Source organism: Moschus berezovskii, chromosome 8 (genome assembly GCF_049115385.1).
Source record: "Moschus berezovskii isolate FMDL1 chromosome 8, NW_MosBer_1.0, whole genome shotgun sequence".
In the NCBI taxonomy this organism is placed as follows: domain Eukaryota; kingdom Metazoa; phylum Chordata; class Mammalia; order Artiodactyla; family Moschidae; genus Moschus; species Moschus berezovskii.
This window is the reverse complement of record NC_142467.1, coordinates 92883309-92900665: the sequence shown is the minus strand read 5'-3', so window position 1 is coordinate 92900665 and position 17357 is coordinate 92883309. Positions and strand designations below refer to the sequence as shown.

Here is a 17357-nt window from a genome sequence, read left to right as displayed (position 1 = left end):
GCCAGTCCAGGAGTCGTCCTGTGCTGGGCACACTGTCCAAGCCGGGGCTGCCCAGGGTGGGGAGCCAGAGCCCCACTCCTGCTGCTGCCCGCGCTGGCCCTGCCCCAAACACTGGCCAACAGGGTTCGCAATCAGGATTTAATGGAATCTTCAGGGTCTCTCCAGGCCCGGCTCCCGCCCCACCCCACTGCTGATCTTGGGCCTGTGTAGGGGCCATGCACGTTGACAAGGTGTTGCTCTGCGACCAGGACAGCCGGCAGCTGTGGGTTTACCGGATCCTAGTGAAGAGGTTGAGGACGGACACGGACTCCTGCAGGACACACAGGGGCAATGCTGAGCCCGCAGCCCAGCCCCGCCGCTCAAGCGTGGGAGGGAAGCTCTGCCCAGAGGGACGCGGAAGCTCTGGGCCAGAGGAAGGGCCTGTGCGGGCACCTGGCATGGTGAGCGCCCCAGGATGTGCAAGGGGGCCAGGCGATGCAGAAGCAGAGAGGGGTGGGGGTCCTGGAGAGATCCCGGCTGGCAGGGCGGGGGGGGCCAGGACATGCTGGGGACACACAATTGGGAACATCTGGCGCTGATACCGACCCACTTTACCTTTGTTGAACGGGTTTTGCTAAAGACATTCCAGAACCTCAGTGTCTCGTCTCCAGCACCGGTGACGATGGCCTCTCCATCGGGGGACATGGCCTACGGAAGGAGAGAGAGGCCACTGTCCCCACAGCTGCAGGCACCCAGGGAAAACACAAAGGACACCCTGCCTGCAGTGACGAGAGACGATCTCGCTGTGCAATTCGGCAAAGGACTTGCTGGCTTAAGGACAAAAGTTTTTTTTTGAAAACACTAAAATGTTGACGAGAGCATGTGAGTTGAGAAGAGGAGCTCCTATCTCCAGACACGTGAGAATGGGTGCTTAGTGAACCATCTAGAGATGCCCTGAGCAAGTACACAGGGGTTCTCTACAGCATCTTTCACTTCCATGTGGAAGCAGACACCTGGAGATCACACCTTGCTCACAGGGCAGGGAGCTGGTGAAACAGACTGAGAGTGACAATGCCACAACCTGTCACTAGGTCCCGGGGCCTGGAGCTGGCCCAGATGGGAGGACAGACCTGGGCAGCAGGGCGTACTGCCTCTTGGGCCTGGCAGGGAGACTCACCAGGTACAGGACCCGATAGGAGTGCCCGGTCAGCTTGGCCACCTGTGTCAGAGAGGGATACTTCCAGACCAGGATCTGGTTCTGTGAGTAGCCGTGCGTGCTCACCTAGGGGACAGAAAGGGCACTGTGCCGGGGTCCCAGGCCCCCAGACGTATCCACAGGGCACAAGAACACTAGGGCCTGCCTGAAGTGTGCAGAGACCAGCAGATGACAGCCCCCAGCCCGGCTCCCTGGTCCACAGTTGGACTGACACGGGGACCACATTGCCCATGAGAGCTCTTGGGCCTCCCTGGGGGTCACTGCGTGTGGGCGCCTGGGTGAGGTTCTGCCAGACCTGGCTGGCCGGGGTCTGACCGCCTGCCCCCCTGCCGCCCACCCGTCCTATACCCCAACACTCACCAGCTCGTTGGCGTGCTTGGACCAGGCTAGATTGCACACCTGGGAGCCAGTGTCAATGCACTGTAGCGGCTGCCCTGTGAGCGTGTTCCAGAAGCGGATACAGCGGTCAGCCGTGCCGCCACCGGACGCCAGCAGCCCGTGCTGGTGGGGGGACCAGGCGATAGCCTTGACGGCGGCCAGGTGCTCTGTGTACTGCTGCACGGGGCTCAGGCTCGAGTGGTTCCACACCAATAGCTGCGGGGACGGGGCGGTGAGGCTGGCGTCCCTTGGCACCCCTGCCACCCCTGCTCCAGAGAGGGGGCTGCAGGGAGCGAGGGGCTGGCCTACCTTGTTGTCGTTGCCCCCCGAGGCGAGGAGCTGGTGGTCAGTGGACCACTTGAGCCCGCACACCTCTTGCCGGTGGCCCTGCAGCCGCCGCTCCGACTGCAGGGGGGGCGTGCGGATATCCCTCTGCAGGATCATGCGGTCCCGGCTCCCGGATGAGAGCTGGTCGGCATTCCAGGCCAGCGCCCCTGCGGCCAGGTGGAGGGCAGGCTGAGGATGCGGCCTGGCCCCACAGCACACCCCCACCCTTGCCCCCAGGTGGCTCCTCACCGACACGCGCCGTGTGGCCTTCCAGCATGGACAGCTTCTTTCCCGCAGCGGCGTCCCAGATCTGCACGAAGCCCTTATGTGTGCCGACAGCCACCAGGTTCCCCTAGGATGGCAACATGGGCGGGTGTCAGGCCCACCATGGGCCCTCCCCCTCCCTCCAAAGTCTCTTAAAGCCTTTGCCACAGGATTCCCCCTCCCAGGAACCCGGGCAGATAAGTCACATGGAGCTTAGGTTTGTTAAAACCCACATGACATGCGCAGAGATCCACATGCATCAGCGTGTGGAGCAAACTTGCCCGCCCCCGTGTCTGTCATCTAACCACCTGCCCCAGGCTGGGGACAGCCAGGGCGCAGATGTCACTGGGGCTAGACAAGTGACCATAAGGCTCCTTCTGGGTGTGCAAGGGCCCCACCACTGTGGAAGTCCCTTCCAGTGAAGTCCAGTCAGACCTCCCCTGTGCCTACCCTGCCCAGCAAGGGGATGGAGCTGGTGTACTGACCCTCTCGGACCAGCCCACGGAGGTCACTGAGTCCCCTTCCACAGAGAGGTCACAGAGCCGGGTCACCTGGTGGAAGGCATAATGTTGGTGTGACAGACGTGGGGCCCACTCCTCCTTTAAGGCCCAGATTGTCTAGCCATCCATCCACCCTCCCTTTCACTCTCTCATTCCCTCACACCTCAGGCCTGTGAGCAACAGCCTCACTGTGGGCCCCAGGAGGCAGCTGGGGGTTCGGGGACACACACAAGCACAGGGGTGCTGACTGCACAGACTGGAGGGGCACTGGCATCAAAGCCGGGGGGCCCTGCGGCAGGCATCGGCCACGGGCTATAGGGGATGTGTATGCGGGTGTGCCGGTGTCCCTGTGAGGGGCTCCACTTGCTTTCTCTGTCCCTCAAACATGCCACCCTGGGGGCCAGCAGCCACTCAGAGGAGGGGGAGTTACTGCTGGGTGGGGGGCCCTGTGCTCAAGCTTGGAGCAAAGACTAACTACTGGAAGCCAGCCCGGGGCAGGGATGGTCTGCACCCTGAGGAGACGGGGTAGAAGGGGGTGGCTGGGAACTCTCCAGGCCCCAGCAGCTCCCCCATCGCTCACACAGGGCCCAGCCTGGCTTGGCCGTTCCCTAGAACCACCCTCTGCAACACACACATGCACACAAGCTCAGCGGCACCCACCTGGCTGGTGCAGGCACTCCACAGGTACACGCAGGTCCCCAGCCCCACGCTGAGCACGTTGAGGGAGGACCAGTCCACCAGGTTCAGGTAGAAGTCGTCCTGCAGCTCGGGAGCATCCAGCACCTTGAAGGGGATCTTGGAGATCTTGCGTGTGGGTTTCCGTGGAGACCGCAATAACTTCTGACTGCAGGGAGGGGGTGGGGTAGTGGCTTTGCAGTGACTGCACGGACCTCAGTCTCCCTTTCCAGCAGCCCCCGGTGTTTTGGGCTCATCCTGACTGACACTCTGTGACTCCACACCTGTGGGTGACCCCATGGCCACCGACCCTCTGCCGGGGTGCTCAGCCACCCTGTGCGCCGACAACCCACTTCCCCTCTGCCTGGAGCCTCCTCCAGGAGCCTCCCTGATCTGTGTACAGCCCCCAGCACTGCCCCCTCCCCACCCCATGTGGGTCTGGACTCACCTCTTATTGCTGACGGGGGACAGGGAGTACGGGGACACGTCATTGCCATCGTCGGGGCTAGAGCGCTTGGTGCTGAGGGAGTACTGCAGGTGGGAGATACCTCTGAGCGGATGCTGTGCCCCAAAGCCCCAGTGCCCTGAGCCCCTGGTGGGAGAGCACACAGGGCGCCAAACCAGAAGCGCTCTGACTAGAGACGCGTGTCCCCAGCAAACCAGGCCTGGCCCCCGGGGAGTTCTCCCACAGGCTTGCTGGTGTCCTCCCATCTATCCTGCCCCCATAGCCACCAGCCCCTCAACTGAGTGTCAGGGGGGTCCCAAGCTGGGCCTCTGATGCTGCCCTGGGGCTCACACGTGAAAGGGGTGCTGGGCGGCTTGAAGTGAGCCTGGCGTGAGGCAGGGGTTAAAGGGGGCCCCCACCCTCTGGGACTCCAGCCCCCAGCAGGGCCGAGCAGGAGGCGGTGGCGGCCAGTGGGCTCACCGTGAAGAGGCCCTTCCTCTCAGGCGTGGAGGGTTGCAGCCGGCGGTCCTCTGTCTGTGGGTCCTGAACCTTCTCAATGCCAGCGCCCAGCAGCTCGTTCTTGAGCAGTGCCGAGTAGGCCAGGCCATCTGTGGGCACCAAGCTCCGTGAGGCCAGGCCGGGGGTAGGGGGCTGGGGCCGGGGGGACCTGAGTGCTGACCTTTGCCATTGTCCGAGGTGGCGTCCTTGGCTTTCCGGTTCTGGCTGGGGGATTTCTCATTTTCCTGTGGGTGGAGAGGGGAAGGAAGAGTGAGTGGGAAGGATGGGCCCCTGCCCCCAGGCTGCACAGTCAGGGTCTCACCCTCCGCCCTCCGGCAGCCCCTCACGTTGATCCTGTGGAAATTCACGCTCCAGTTGGCACCAGCTCGCGAGGGGATGAAGCGGTCTCCGTGCTTGCTGGGGGAAGACACGGGGGAGTTGGCAGGGGTCAGGGTTCGCCGCATCTCCGCCACCTGGAAGGACGGCAGGGTGGGCTGGGTGCCTCAGAGCCCCCAAGGCCAGTGTCCCTCCCTGACTGAGGCCCCGCCTGCTATGTCTCCTTGTCTGTGGCCTCTGGCTGAGGGTTTGATCTTGGGAGTAATCCATGTACTGGCGCCTGTGAGTGGCACCACGTCTGAGGCTCAGTTCATGTGTCCCACTCCTTGGACAGGAAGTGGCCAGAGAGCGAGAGCCCAAGTGTGGGCACTGCCACAAGCTGCAATCCATTTCCCAGGGTCACACACGGACATGAGAGTTGACGGCACAGAACACAGAGCATCCAGCCTGTGGTCCCACCACCCACATCCCCACACAGTCTCTTCCCCGGTCCCGGCATCAGGCAGCGGGAATGTCCCAGGAATGTCCTTTCTCCTGTAAGGGAGGTTCAACTGTGCTCCCCAGAGAGATATGCTGAGGTCCCGCCCCTGGGACCTGGGGAGCAACCTTAACTGGAAATGGGGTCTCTGCAAGTGTTCTCAAAATGAGCTCACACTGGAGCAGAACGGCACCAAACCTAAGGCCTGTGTCCTCAGAGGAGACACAGACAGCACACAGAGGAAGGGGGTGCAGAGACAAGGCGGGGGGGGAGGACAGGTCTGTGCGCCCAGGAGTGCCAACAACCCCAGACACTGGAAGAGGCAGGAAGGAGCCCACTCTGGACAGCCTGCGCAGAGCCAAGAGTGCTGAGAAGCAGTGGGCACAGCCTGCCACGTGCTAGGAGCCTACAACATGGTGGAGCGGGTAGGAGCTTGGCAAAGAGCAAAACAGCTCCCCCTATTCCTCTGTCCCAGTCGCCCAGAGAATGAGGGGTCTGTGGCCCCAGCAGCAGAGGAAGTGTGGAGAGGTGCTGCGGGGTTCACACCTGGGTGTGACCATGCTGCCACCGTGGGGGAGAACGTGTGTGTCACCTGTTGGGCACCTCTGTTCTCAAGGGACAAAGCCCAGCGGCTGAGCACACCTGGGCCCCCACCAGCCCCACCCCACAGGCTCCACTGGGCAGGATGGCGCTGGCGCGCCAGCCCCAGCACTCACACACGGCATCGTGTTCTCGTTCTGGATGACGATCTGCCGTAGGAGACGCCGCTCATAGTCCTGGTCCATGGTGTGGCGGGCAGGCACGGCCCGCCAGCCGTGCTCAGCGGCCCTGGATGGCAGGGGGGAGAGGGCGAGAGGTCAGCACTGGCAGACAGCGGCACCCTGGGCACTGGTGACCATGGGGTACCCTGGGCGACAGCCGAGTCCCCCCGCCATGTGGGTGGGGCCTTCCTCCTAGGAGCCTGGAGGGCCCTGATGGGGCAGACAGGCTCCTCCCTGGTTGTCCTGTGGGGAACCTGCCCCCAGGCACCCTCCTCTTCCCGCACAGACCCAGGTCTCGCCACCTCCAGACCACGTCCTCGCTCCTAGGACCCCTAGAGAGAGGAGGGGTGGTGCTGATCCCTCTTCCTCTAAGCAGAGCAGCTTTGGTCCCAAAGCATAGAATAGGGTGCAGGAGTGGGGAGGGGGTCCATCAGTTGCCTGGCCTTCCCCATAGAGCTGACTGGGCATGAGGCCTGCCTGGGGGAGGGATGAGAGAGGCCTGAGGCAGGAGGGCTGTGCACCTTCCAGGACAGGACGCCTCAGAGAGCAGCGCACCCTTTCCAGGGGGACAGCAGACCTGGGTTCGGGGTGCCCATGACCACACTCTAGCCTGTCGCCTCCCCTGATGGAGGGCAGCATGAGGCTCGGGAGGGAGCCAAGCACGGCATCCCCAGACCCCGCCACCTCTCCCCGCCACTGTCACTCTACTCCTTCAGTTGGAGGGCCGTGTGCAGGTGGGGCCAGGCTAGCTCCAGCCCCTGAGCCTCCAGGCCAGCACACAGCTGGTGACAGACCAAATATCAACTAAGAAAGCAAAGCCTGGCCAGAAGTTAAGTTTACTAATACAAATTCCTAGATGCAGTGCCCCGGCGAAGTCCACTCCTGCCTTAAAAAATATATATGGTAAAGTGCACATAACATAAAATTCACCATCGTCACCGCTTCTAAGTGCACAGCTGAATGGCACTAAACACATGCACACTGTTGTGCAACTATCCTCCCATCATCTCCAGAACTGTCCCATCTTCCCAAACTGAAGCTCTGAGCCCATGAAACACTCACTCCCCATTCTGTACCTGTTGAACATTGACCCCCCAGCCCCCTGCCCCCGTTAACCCTTCACGAAATAAAATATACACAGTCATGTGGCCCAGCAAGTGCACTGCGAGACATACTCAGAGATACAGCCAGGAGAAAGGAAACAGACCCACAGAGAAGCCAGTATCCAAGTGCCTTTGCGTACACTATTCACGAAAACCAAGAAGAGGAACCCAAGAGGCGTCGACTCCCTCTACACAGTGGAGTATCACTCAGCCTTAAAAAAGGAAGGAGGTCCGACACCTGCCACACCACAGGTGGGCCTTGAGGACATGATGCTCAGCGAGAGAAGCCATACTGAAAAGGTCACATACTGTGTCATTCCACTCTTAGGCGGGCCCCAAGTCGTCAAATCCATGCAGACAGAAAGGAAATCAAAGAACGTTTGCTCTTACATGTGACCACGAGACTTCAAGACGCTCAGGCGGATCTGCCTACGCCCTACTTCCACACCTCAGACACACTCCCCGAGTTCCTGGGCCTAACCCTAGGCTGAGGCGCTGGCACTGGCATGAGCCTGTCAGGTCCTCGTCCCTCACTGGGACTGTGCCACGCACAGGGCCTCCCCAGTGTGGCTTTGGCCCAGAGGCAGACACTTGGCCAAAGCAAAGCCAGTGGGGTTCGACCCTGAGGGACCGTAACACAGCCACCAGTCACCTGTGAATTGGCTGCCTGCACCCTCTTTCAAAGCTGAGGGCGGCAAGGCTGGGCAAGGGGTCAGGGGTCAGGTGGGGCAAACAGGGTTCCTGCCTGGAGGTCCGCCTGCCCTCCTTCCCCCACCCCAGGCCCCCAGCACCCCCTCACTTGGCCTGGGGCTCTTCTGAGCCCGTGCTGGCCCACATCCCTGTCATGGACTTCCTGCTGAGAGAAACGGGGTTGCAACACCGCCAACCCCCACTCCCATCTCAGGTGAATCTGTGAGAGAAGCCACCCCTTCGTGGCCACTGGCATCCTGTCTGGCAGAGGTCCCTGGACACATTTTGTCCACTGTGGCCACAAGACAAAGCCTCTGAAATGACTGCCAGTCATCTCCCTCTCTGGCCCTCTACTCCTCCTCCCCCAAGGGGCCCGTGAGCAGGCTATGAGCAGGCAGGACACTGAGAGGAGCCACTGAGCTCTGTTGCAGCGTCCGAGTTAGGTCAGTGGCTGTCCCTGCCTGGCAGACACGGAGACCCGACACACTGAATGTGCTCCGCAGACCTCAACAGGGCCTCAGCTGCCACCTGGCGGGCAGGAGGCTCCCTGGGCCCATGTGCTCAGGAACGGCGAGGGGGCTGCCTACAGGGCTGATGGAAACCATGGCCTCTCCACTCACAGACCAAAGTCACCACCATGTCCATGCCCCAAGCGGCTCCTTGTGTGGTCAGATGGCGGGGCCCAGAGAGCAGTGCAGATGCAGCCCACACACCAGAAGTTCAGAGCCCAAAGCACTGAGGTCACAGTGCGTGGAGACTGGTTTTCTGGGATGCGCAAAGGAGCTGCTGCTAAGACGCCGAGTGTCCAGGCACCGGGTGTGCACTAAATTTGAATCCAGTCAGCACGCCCACATGAAGCGCCCTTCGCCATCCGTGGGCTACATCCCGACAGGACAGTCTGCAGAAGGCTGTGTGGCAGGTAGGCAACTCACTGCTGACAGGTGTGGCTGCTGAGGATCAGAGAGGTCCCCAGTCCCTGATCGTGGCCGTGTTCCTTATATAGCAAAACGGGCTCTGCAGACACGGTTAAGGACCCTGAGATGGGGACGACCCAGGATTCCCTGGGAGGCCCAGTGTCATCACAGGGTCCTTATAAGAGGGAGGGGGAGGATCAGAAGCAGAGACGGGAGATGCTAACTCCCACCTCACACTGCAGAGCTCCAGGATAAGAGGACACACCCTTGCCTGCGGAGGAGACGCTCCCACCCGCTGCTGGCAGAAGCCGGAATCTGGCAACAGCTTTCAAAATCTAAAAACGCACATCCTTTGTGACTTCTAAGAATTTCCCCTTAGAAACGCTGGCACATGTGTGCAAACCCACGTGTACAGGAAAGCTGCTGTATGCAGGCTGCTCAGGAAAGCAGGGGACAGAGTTCAGATGTCTACCTGGGGGGCCTGGCCTTTTTACCCCGCTGCCAGAGGCATTGCGGTAAAGGGGTGGGGGTCTGGGGGACCCACCACACACACAACACGCTGTGCAGTACAAGCTATTTTCAGAAGGTTTAGACGGTCAGCTCTGGGAAGAGGAACCAGAAGACGGGGTCTAGTGAGGAAGGAAGCCCTGGTCTCCTGCCTTGTCACTTTGTGTTTCTTGGACTCTGTGTCTCGGGAACTCACCAGCCATTCACAGAAATAAGCAGCCAGACACAGCGGGGGTCATGCACACCCGGCATGAAACCGGAAGAGTCTCCATGGTAGGGGCACGGCCAGCTGTGCACAGGAACACTCTGCCCCCTTTGCTTGTTTCCTAACAACTCCTGGCTTTCCAGCCGCTGTCCCACTGGAGGAGGCTTCCCCTGCAGTTTCTCACTAACCCCTGACCTCGCCCAGCCCTCCAGCCCACAGGATTTCCAGTTACCAGGCACTCAGTACAACCTAGTGATCTTCACCAGGGTGGTTCTGTCCTGGGGACACCGGGCTGAGTCTGGGGACATCTGTGCTTGTCATGACTGTGGGTGCCAGAGATGCCACTCCACACCCCAGTGGCTGTCAATGCCCCCCAGAGAAGATGATCCGATGCAGAGCTGGGGGAAGGCCCTACAGGGCCAGGCCAGTGAAATGACAGAGCATGGGCTGGCCCTGGGTTAGCAGGGACCCAGGGGCCAGAAGATAACCCAGTGTCCAAGCCCCAAGAGCCCTCCTGACAGCCGGGGTCTCACCCGAGGAAGAACACAAGGGCAGGCGCTTGCCTCCAGTCACTGCAGCCCCAAGGGTGAGCAGGAACCACCCCTCCCTGAGCGCACAGAGGAAATGAGCTCAGACAGCGGCCTGTGGGGCAGGACCCAGGATAGTGAGCCCCTCCACTGTCACTGCTGAGGCCTCCTCAGGTGAGAGTGGCATCCTGGGCATCCCCCCGGCGAGTTCATGCCAGGCCTACAGGGCCGTGCCCCGCTTCCAGCAGTGCTCAGACCAACTGCAGGTCCTTTGGGGCCTTGCTTATCTTGAGAACCACTCCCGCTGTTTTCCAGCTGTGGGGCTCTGAGGCCAAGGAGACACCCCGTGACGTGGCTCATGACTCAGGCCTCCAGGCAGCTGCCGGCCTCCCCTATCTCCAAGGCACTGCTGACCTCCCAGCCATCCAGGGCACTGTGGGTGTAGAGCAGCCCCCCATGCCCCCACCTGTCTCATGCTAGGAGGATCCCCCAGTTGTGTGGATCACTGATGTCCCCAGACACAGTTCAGTGCCCCCTGAGGTGGGGGTGGTGGAGGCGCAGCATCACCCCAGAGAGGGTAAATCTAGCCTCTGGGAGGGAGGTCACACAGGCTCCCCAAAGGCTCTCTGAGGACACAAGCCAGCAGAGCCCATGGGCACTGCATCCCGGGGGATGGGACTCTGCTCCCAGCCCTGCGGGGAGGCCGTCAGGACACGGCTGAGGGCAGGGAGACGAAGCCCACCTGTGCCCCTCCAGTAGCCAGCGAAGCACCAGACAGTCCAAGTGCATGACTCAATGCAGTCCCCAGGCTCAATTCTATCTCTGTTCCACAAAAGAGGGACCCTGGGGCTCAGGAGGCTGGTGGGCACCCTGGCACCAACAGGCCAGACATCTAAAGCTCCCAGGCCCACTTGGGACTGGTCATTACAGCCAGGGTGCAGCAGCACCAGCTGGCACCAGTGGGAGCTATCCAATTAGGGGTCATGGTGACCAATACCTGGGGCTCCCTGAGAACCATCATCTTGGGGCACAGACTCCGAGGGGGGTCCCTAACCCTCCAGGAGGCACCCTCCCGGCCCATGAAGCGTGCAGGTGAAGAACCTAAAGACTGTGGTAGCTCTGGTGCCAGTCCACGGCTTCCTGACCATCAGCCCCTGAGAAGACAGGGTAACTGGATGTCTTATTCCAGACAGACTCTGAGGAAGGGTAGGGGACAAGTCCCACAGAGAGAGACCCAACCAGAAATGGGGGGTCTTCCAATTTTCTGCTCCCAGCAGAGTCTCTGCTTTTGCCTTTTCCACGTGGGTGCAGGCTGGCCAGCCCTGGCAGAGCCCCTTCTTGTGATCATCAACAGTCCCAGGGTGGACTGTGGAGGCGGACAGAGCTGGCTGTGAGTCTGGGCTTCAACCCTTACTGGCAAACTGGCTCGGGCAAGCAACTTCTCCTCTCAGAACCTGTCTCTTCATCTTAAAAGTAGGGATGATGGAGTAACACCACAAGTGCAGAGGTGAAACCGGGTGCAACTTCCATGGAGCACTGGTAGGGAGTCTGACCCAAAGGGGACGCTAGGGAGTGCAGCTGGTCTCCCAGGCTCAGTGAGGGGCGCATGACAGGTCCCAGGCGCACCTGCTTCCTGCCCCTCCACCGCCCAGCGATGCAGGCTGTGCGGCATGTGGGGGGTACAGGGCAGGGCCCCATCTTCTCCCCTACTGTCCCCAGAGGTGACAAGGACTGGTCTCCCCTTGGACAAGGGAGGATCGTCCTGAGAACACGAGAGGAGTGGGATTCCCGCCGGCAAGAGGGCTGGCCGCGGCTGTACAGGCACTGACTCCTGACCAGGACCTGGGCTCTGGGCCTTGCCACAGCGGAGGCACAGACAGGGCCCTGAGAAGGGAGTGGCTGCACCTGCAGGGGGCACCCAACCAGCTAGCAGCTCCTCACGTCTAAGGACAAAAAAGGACAAGCTGAGGATGGCCAGAGGCAGAAAGGGCTGTGCCCAGTAGGGGACAGAGCGTCTTCCCCTGACTGAGGAGAATCACTGGGTGGGGCGGCCCGGCGGCGCACCGGAGGAGCCTCTTCTTGTCATTCACTCACTCACTCACTCAGCAGAGGCTTACAGCCCCGTGTGAGGGCAGGTGTACGAGCCGCCAAGCAGGGAGTCTGCTGGGAGTCGTGCTGCCCCAGGATTCACAGCCTGGAGGCGTGGAGAGCCTTGTCAACACAGCTCTCCTGCCCATGACCACAGCCCCCAGAAAGTCTCACTTCCAGGTGAAATTGCCACTCTAACCCTCACCCTCGCCTCTTGGCTTACAGGGCACCCCTTCCCGACTGGGTGAAGCTTTCAGGCCTTAAGGGCATCTGGGTCTGCAGCAGCTCAAAGGATTCAAGCCTACAGAAAGGAAGAAGGACTTGAGCGCCACAGCAGTGACTCATGACCATCTATACGATCACAACTGCTGATCGTGTCCCACCAGGACCCCAGAGCCTTCACAGAGCTCTGTGTCTGCCTGCACACCCGGGCACAGGGACCTCACCTCTCACAGGCAGCCACGAGTGTCGGTACTTCCTCTGTCTCCTCACTGTGGTTCCCACCCACGGGTCCAGGACGGGAGTGGCAGAAGGAAAAGCCTAGCATGTTGAGGGCAGCCCCCTCCACACATACTGATATGCAGCCAGGTCGTTCCCTGTGGGGACTCTTCTGGGCACTGTGGGGTTAAGCAGCATCTCTGGCCCCACTCACTGATGTTGCACCCCCAGTTCTGATGGAGACCCTCTGGTCTAGGGAACTCTTTAGGGGGAAAAGTTGCCTCCTCTGGTTCTGAAGACTAGCACTGACCTCTCAGTGGTCAGCCCTTCTATGAATGCAGAGAGACAGACACTCATGCCTACCCCCCATCTATTCCGCCCACCTCCTCAAGCGGCCTCCCCGTCACGAGGGCAGCCTGACCCTGCCTCCCGCAGCAGCTTCAGGCCTGGTAGAGATGACACTCTCACTGAGGGTCACAACCCTATGACTCCCAGGCTAGTTCTGATCTGGGGAAAAGCGGTGGGTTGGAAGGCATGGTCTGGAGGGAGCACACTGGGAGCAGGAAGAGGGAAAGGTGACGAGGCTGTCGCAATCTCCTGGGCTGTGCCTTGGGGCGGCTGGTGGCAGGGGTGGGGAAGGATGGGGCAGGGGCTTGATGAGAGGTGGTTTAGTGGGCTGGTGGGGAGCTGGGATCTGCTTGCTCAGGTGAGAAAGCAGGTGGTCCTAACAAGACAGGGGGTGCAGAGGAGGAGTCCCAGGTGAGGCTGGGGGACATAAGGGAGGGGGTGGGCAGGTCTGAGCAAAGGGCCGCCTTTTCTGGACACGCCACATGACACCTGGGGGAGGATGACGGGCCGCTGGCCACATGGGCCTGCAGTCAGGAGCCAGGTCTGGGCACCAGCAGCAAATGAGGACAGCAAATGAGGGTGAGGGGAGGCCAGAAGAGCGGGCAGAGGTGTCCCAGCTGAAATGGAACAGGAGGGCGCCCCAGCTGTCCCCAGCAGCTCTCTTCACAACAGACAGAAAGTGCCAACAGCCCAGGGCCCTGCCAGCTGGTGCAGAGACATCATGACAGAGCCCATCCACACGACAGATTTATCCAGCCACAAACAAGAGGACATGCTACAGCATGAACGAACCCCAAAGACATGATGCTCAGTGAGAAAAGCCAAACACGAAAGGCCACATGTTGTGTGATGCCATTCATACAAAATGCCAGCAAGAGGTGAGTCCAGAGACCAAGAGTGGGTTAGTGGTCGCCAGCGAGAGAAGGGACTGGAGTGAATGCTGATGGAAATGCTCTGGAACTACATGGTGACAGATGCACACACCACATCAACATACTGAAAACCACCCAACTGCACAATTTAAGTGAGTGAATTGCGGGGCACGACGGTTTTATCTCAGTAAAGCTGCTACCCACAAAAATAAGATATTAAGAGAAACATCAGTGGAGCAGTTAATCCTAAAGGAAATCAACCCTGAATATTCACTGGAAGGACTAATGCTGAAGCTCCAATACTTTGGCCACCTGATGCGAAGAGCTGACTCGCTGGGAAAGATTGAGGGCAGGAGGAGAAAGGGGTGGAAGATGAGATGGTTGGAGGGCATCACTGACTCAATGGACTTGAGTTTGAGCAAACTGCGGGAGATGGTGAAGGACAGGGAGGCCTGGTGTGCGGCAGTCCGTGGGGTCTCAAAGAGTCGGACACGACTTAATGAGTGAACAACAGTGGAGGAGACTGAGGACAGAGGGGAAGGTGCAGGCGGCCAAGAGAGTGGTGGTGGGATGACTAAAGGAGGCCGGGCCGAGAGGGGGCACAGTGCGTGCTCTTGTTCCCTTCACACCTGAGGACACTGAGGCAGGAGAAGGCAGTCACTTGCCAAGGACACAGGACATGGCAGTCGGGGCCACCAACGTCCCATGGAGACTGTCAGTGGGGGCTTGGGCCCTGCGCCTGTCCCCTGATTTAAACACTCCCTGCATGCACTGGGCAGGCTCCGCAGCAGCCAAAGACTTGGGGAGGCAGTGAGGGGCAGGCAGGCCAAGACCAGTGGGGCTGGCTGATACAAGGAAGCAGCAGCACTGCTCCCAGCAGCACTGGGAGCTATTGGGGCAGAAGAGAAAGGCTGAATACCCCTTTCCCAGCTCTGAAGGCCACTGGCTCCCTGTGCCTATCCCCAAGATGGACTGCCCACCCTCTATCCGCTCCAGCCAGGACTCTCCAGCCCCAGCGTCACAGGGCACTGACACGGAGACTCTGCACTCACAGGCTTTGGTTGGTGCTCTGGTCCCAGGCCTCCAACTTCTGCACCGTGGACTTTCAGGATCAGGGCCAGATCACTCTCGGTGGGGGACCATCCTGGGTGCCATGGGGTATGGAGCCCCATCTCTGCTCCCACCCCTTCAATGTTAGGAACCTCCCCAGTCATGACAACCATACATGTCCCCAGACATCGCCAGTGTCCCAGATAAAAATCTCCAGAGGAGAAGGATTACAGGGTGCTCCAAGTCGGCTGGTTTCTTTCTTTAAGAACAAGTCCCTCAATCTCCAAGTCAGCCCAGAGTCCCAGACAGATTGGAAGACCGATTGGCTTCTGATCCTCATCCCTCTCAGTAACGCTGAGCCAAAGGTTCCCACAGCCAATGCCACCATGGACCTCCCCAAAGGCAGAAGTTCCTGGTACACAAAACCTGCCCCAGTCAGCAGCCCCAGTAAATATGAATGGCAGGAGACTTCCTGCCGGAACAGAGGGCCCAGTGTAAGCATCTATGCAGATCTGCTTCTGAAGCCTCGTGAGGCTTCAAGGTCCCCCGTGCCCAGCCCCAGACAGACGCCACCGGCCCAGGCACAGACTCTGAGACCTTCCTGGGCAACAGTCCTGGCAGCAAGCTGGCCAGCGCAGTCACGGGAGACGCTGCCCCCCACCACAGCAAAGCAAGTGTCCTTTGAGCCAAGCATTGTCCGAGGACCAGGGCTCTGGGTTTTGGAGAGGCAGGGCCTGCATCCTTAATGGAACCCTCTGGGAGCAATCAAACCTCATTCACGACACAAAGCACCAGCGAGTGGCCAGCACACCTGCCTCCACTCTCAGGTTCAGAAGAAACACGAGCCTGGCATGGCCAAAACTCCACATCACAGGCTACGGGGACACACGAGATAGTCTGCCCATAAACAGGCTGGGAGGTGTTCCAAGCGACAATGTGCACCACTCTGGGGACAGCCCCCCTAATCCCCACATCTCATCAGCTTCCAGAGGACAGACCCAGCCCCTACCATCAGGAGAGACCCCCTCAAAGGTCTTCATTACAGACATTCCCACCAAGTCCCATCTGGGGGAGGGATCTGGCTGCATGAGGTCTTAGTGGATGGTTTTTCTTTAGGTAAATTGTCCTCACTCAAGGGATGGTAAGAAGTGGGGTGGAGGGGCACAGAGGATGGGGTGTTGCCTCAACAGCCAGAGGAATGAGGTCATTGTTCAGTGTACCAGGATGGGGGCGGGGGAATCTAGTCCCCAATCGGAAAGGCCCCTTGAACCCAGAGATGATATGATGGGGGAAAACAAAACGGGTTTAGGCTGGACATAGACACAACAGTGGAACTCAGGCTTTTAATTGGGGGCAGGTCAGAATAGGCAAGGCCAATGGAAGGCGGGGGTCAGTTTTTAGTTGGGGAAGATGGCTGTGATGGGGTGACTGTGGCCTTTCCCAAGTGGCTGCGCTTGTGCTTGGAGGCAGACCAGAATGATCCCGGGCTGGAGGGCGCTTGGGCACAACCAAGCGGCCTCAGATTTTGGTGGAGTCAGCGGCGAAATGGAGAGGTGGATTCTGGGTGGGTCGTGGTCAGAACGGGACAAACTGGGAGGGAGGGAGGCAGGAGCAGAAAGCAGAGGGGCCGGGAGCCAGAGGGGCACTTAAGTATTCAAAACTCGTCGTCTAACTGCTTCCGTGTGCCAGGAGCAGAGAGGGGCGCGGGGAGTACAATGGGGAGCGCCGACGGACAGGGTCTCCGCACCCTCAGCCCGGTTGTTCCAGGGTCCACAAGGCTTGGATTGTGTTTTATCCGGGCGGGGCGGGGGTTGGTTCAGGCCTGGGTGAGTCGTGACAGCTCGGGGGCGGGAGTGGGGGCAGTTTCAATTTGGGCCGGGCCCGAGCTCTGGAGACCCGAGGTTGACAGGCCAGAGATGCAGAGTACGGATTAGGGCGTCCGCCGGCCGTTTTGGTGGGCGGAGTGGGGAGTCCTCCGGTTTAGGGGTGGTCAGAGCTCAACCTCATAATTAGAACAGGGACGCTGACCTCGCGGGGAGATGGCGGGCTGCAGGTGGCTCGGGTTGGGGAGGTCACCCAGGGCCTGGTCTGGGGGAAGGCTCGGACATGGGGGTTCGGACGGGAGGTGGGATGCTGAGGTCACTCGGGCCTAGCTCAGATTGGGGGGCGGCGCTCGGGGGTCTGGCCGGCTCCCGGAGGGGATGGGAGTGGTGGGCCGGATCGCCGGCTCGTTTTCGGGGGCCCGGGACAGACCCACGCCGCTGCCAGGCCCGACCCGGCTCCAGGGTCGCAGCTCGGGTCCAGGGGGCGGGTCCCCAGACCTCAGCCGCCTCACCTGGCTCGCTCCCGTTCGCCCGCTGGCTCCACCGGCCCCGCCTCTCCCGGCGCCGCGACGCGCCCACCTGCGCTGCGCGCAGCTTCGCCGCGTCCGGCCGCGGCCGCAGCTGACGGGATCCCGGGCTCCGCGATCCTTAATATGGCGTCTGCCACTGCTCCGCGGCCTCCGGCGCCCTCCTCCGCCGCGCGCGCTCCCGCGGCCGGCCACGCCCCCGCGCCGGCGCGCTGCGTGCCGCCGCCCCGCCCCGCCACGCCCCCGCGTGCCCGAGCATCGCGCCCGCGCCCCATCACGCCCCGCCCAGTTCGTGCGGTTGCGCCTGCGCGCCTCGGGCATCTCGGGAGGACGTGACGTAAGTTGCGATTCGAATCAATACAGGAAGCGTGGCGCGACAGGTTGCCCAGGGCAACCGCACCTGAACCG

General features: G+C 60.8%; 1 protein-coding gene across 3 annotated transcripts; it reads right to left on the bottom strand.

The window, feature by feature from the left end:
- Positions 1-124: 124 nt before the first annotated feature.
- Positions 125-17134, bottom strand: FZR1 (fizzy and cell division cycle 20 related 1). 3 transcript variants are annotated; one of them, XM_088838879.1, is made up of 14 exons: positions 16935-17134; positions 5813-5924; positions 4630-4699; positions 4464-4527; positions 4265-4392; positions 3788-3870; positions 3325-3508; positions 2650-2715; positions 2150-2252; positions 1883-2067; positions 1556-1789; positions 1157-1261; positions 586-687; positions 125-310 (listed from the first exon to the last, which is right to left on the bottom strand). In XM_088838879.1, the coding sequence occupies exons 2-14, from the start codon at positions 5866-5868 to the stop codon at positions 269-271; spliced, it is 1422 nt and encodes a 473-aa protein (XP_088695005.1). In that variant the 5' UTR covers positions 5869-5924; positions 16935-17134; the 3' UTR covers positions 125-268. The 3 variants fall into 3 exon arrangements, with proteins under 3 accessions (XP_088695005.1, XP_055285221.1, XP_055285219.1); XM_055429246.2 differs by having other exon boundaries at positions 4630-4755; positions 16935-17133; XM_055429244.2 differs by having other exon boundaries at positions 595-687; positions 4630-4755; positions 16935-17132.
- Between the last annotated feature and the right edge of the window lie 223 nt (positions 17135-17357).

Coding starts and splice junctions, on each gene's coding strand:
- FZR1 (XM_055429246.2), bottom strand. CDS start 5,881: ATGGACCAGGACTATGAGCGGCGTCTCCTACGGCAGATCGTCATCCAG. Junction 2,068..2,149: donor AGGCCACACGGCGCGTGTCG/GTGAGGAGCCAC, acceptor ACCTGGCCGCAG/GGGCGCTGGCCTGGAATGCC. Junction 1,790..1,882: donor CGGGGGGCAACGACAACAAG/GTAGGCCAGCCC, acceptor CCGTCCCCGCAG/CTATTGGTGTGGAACCACTC.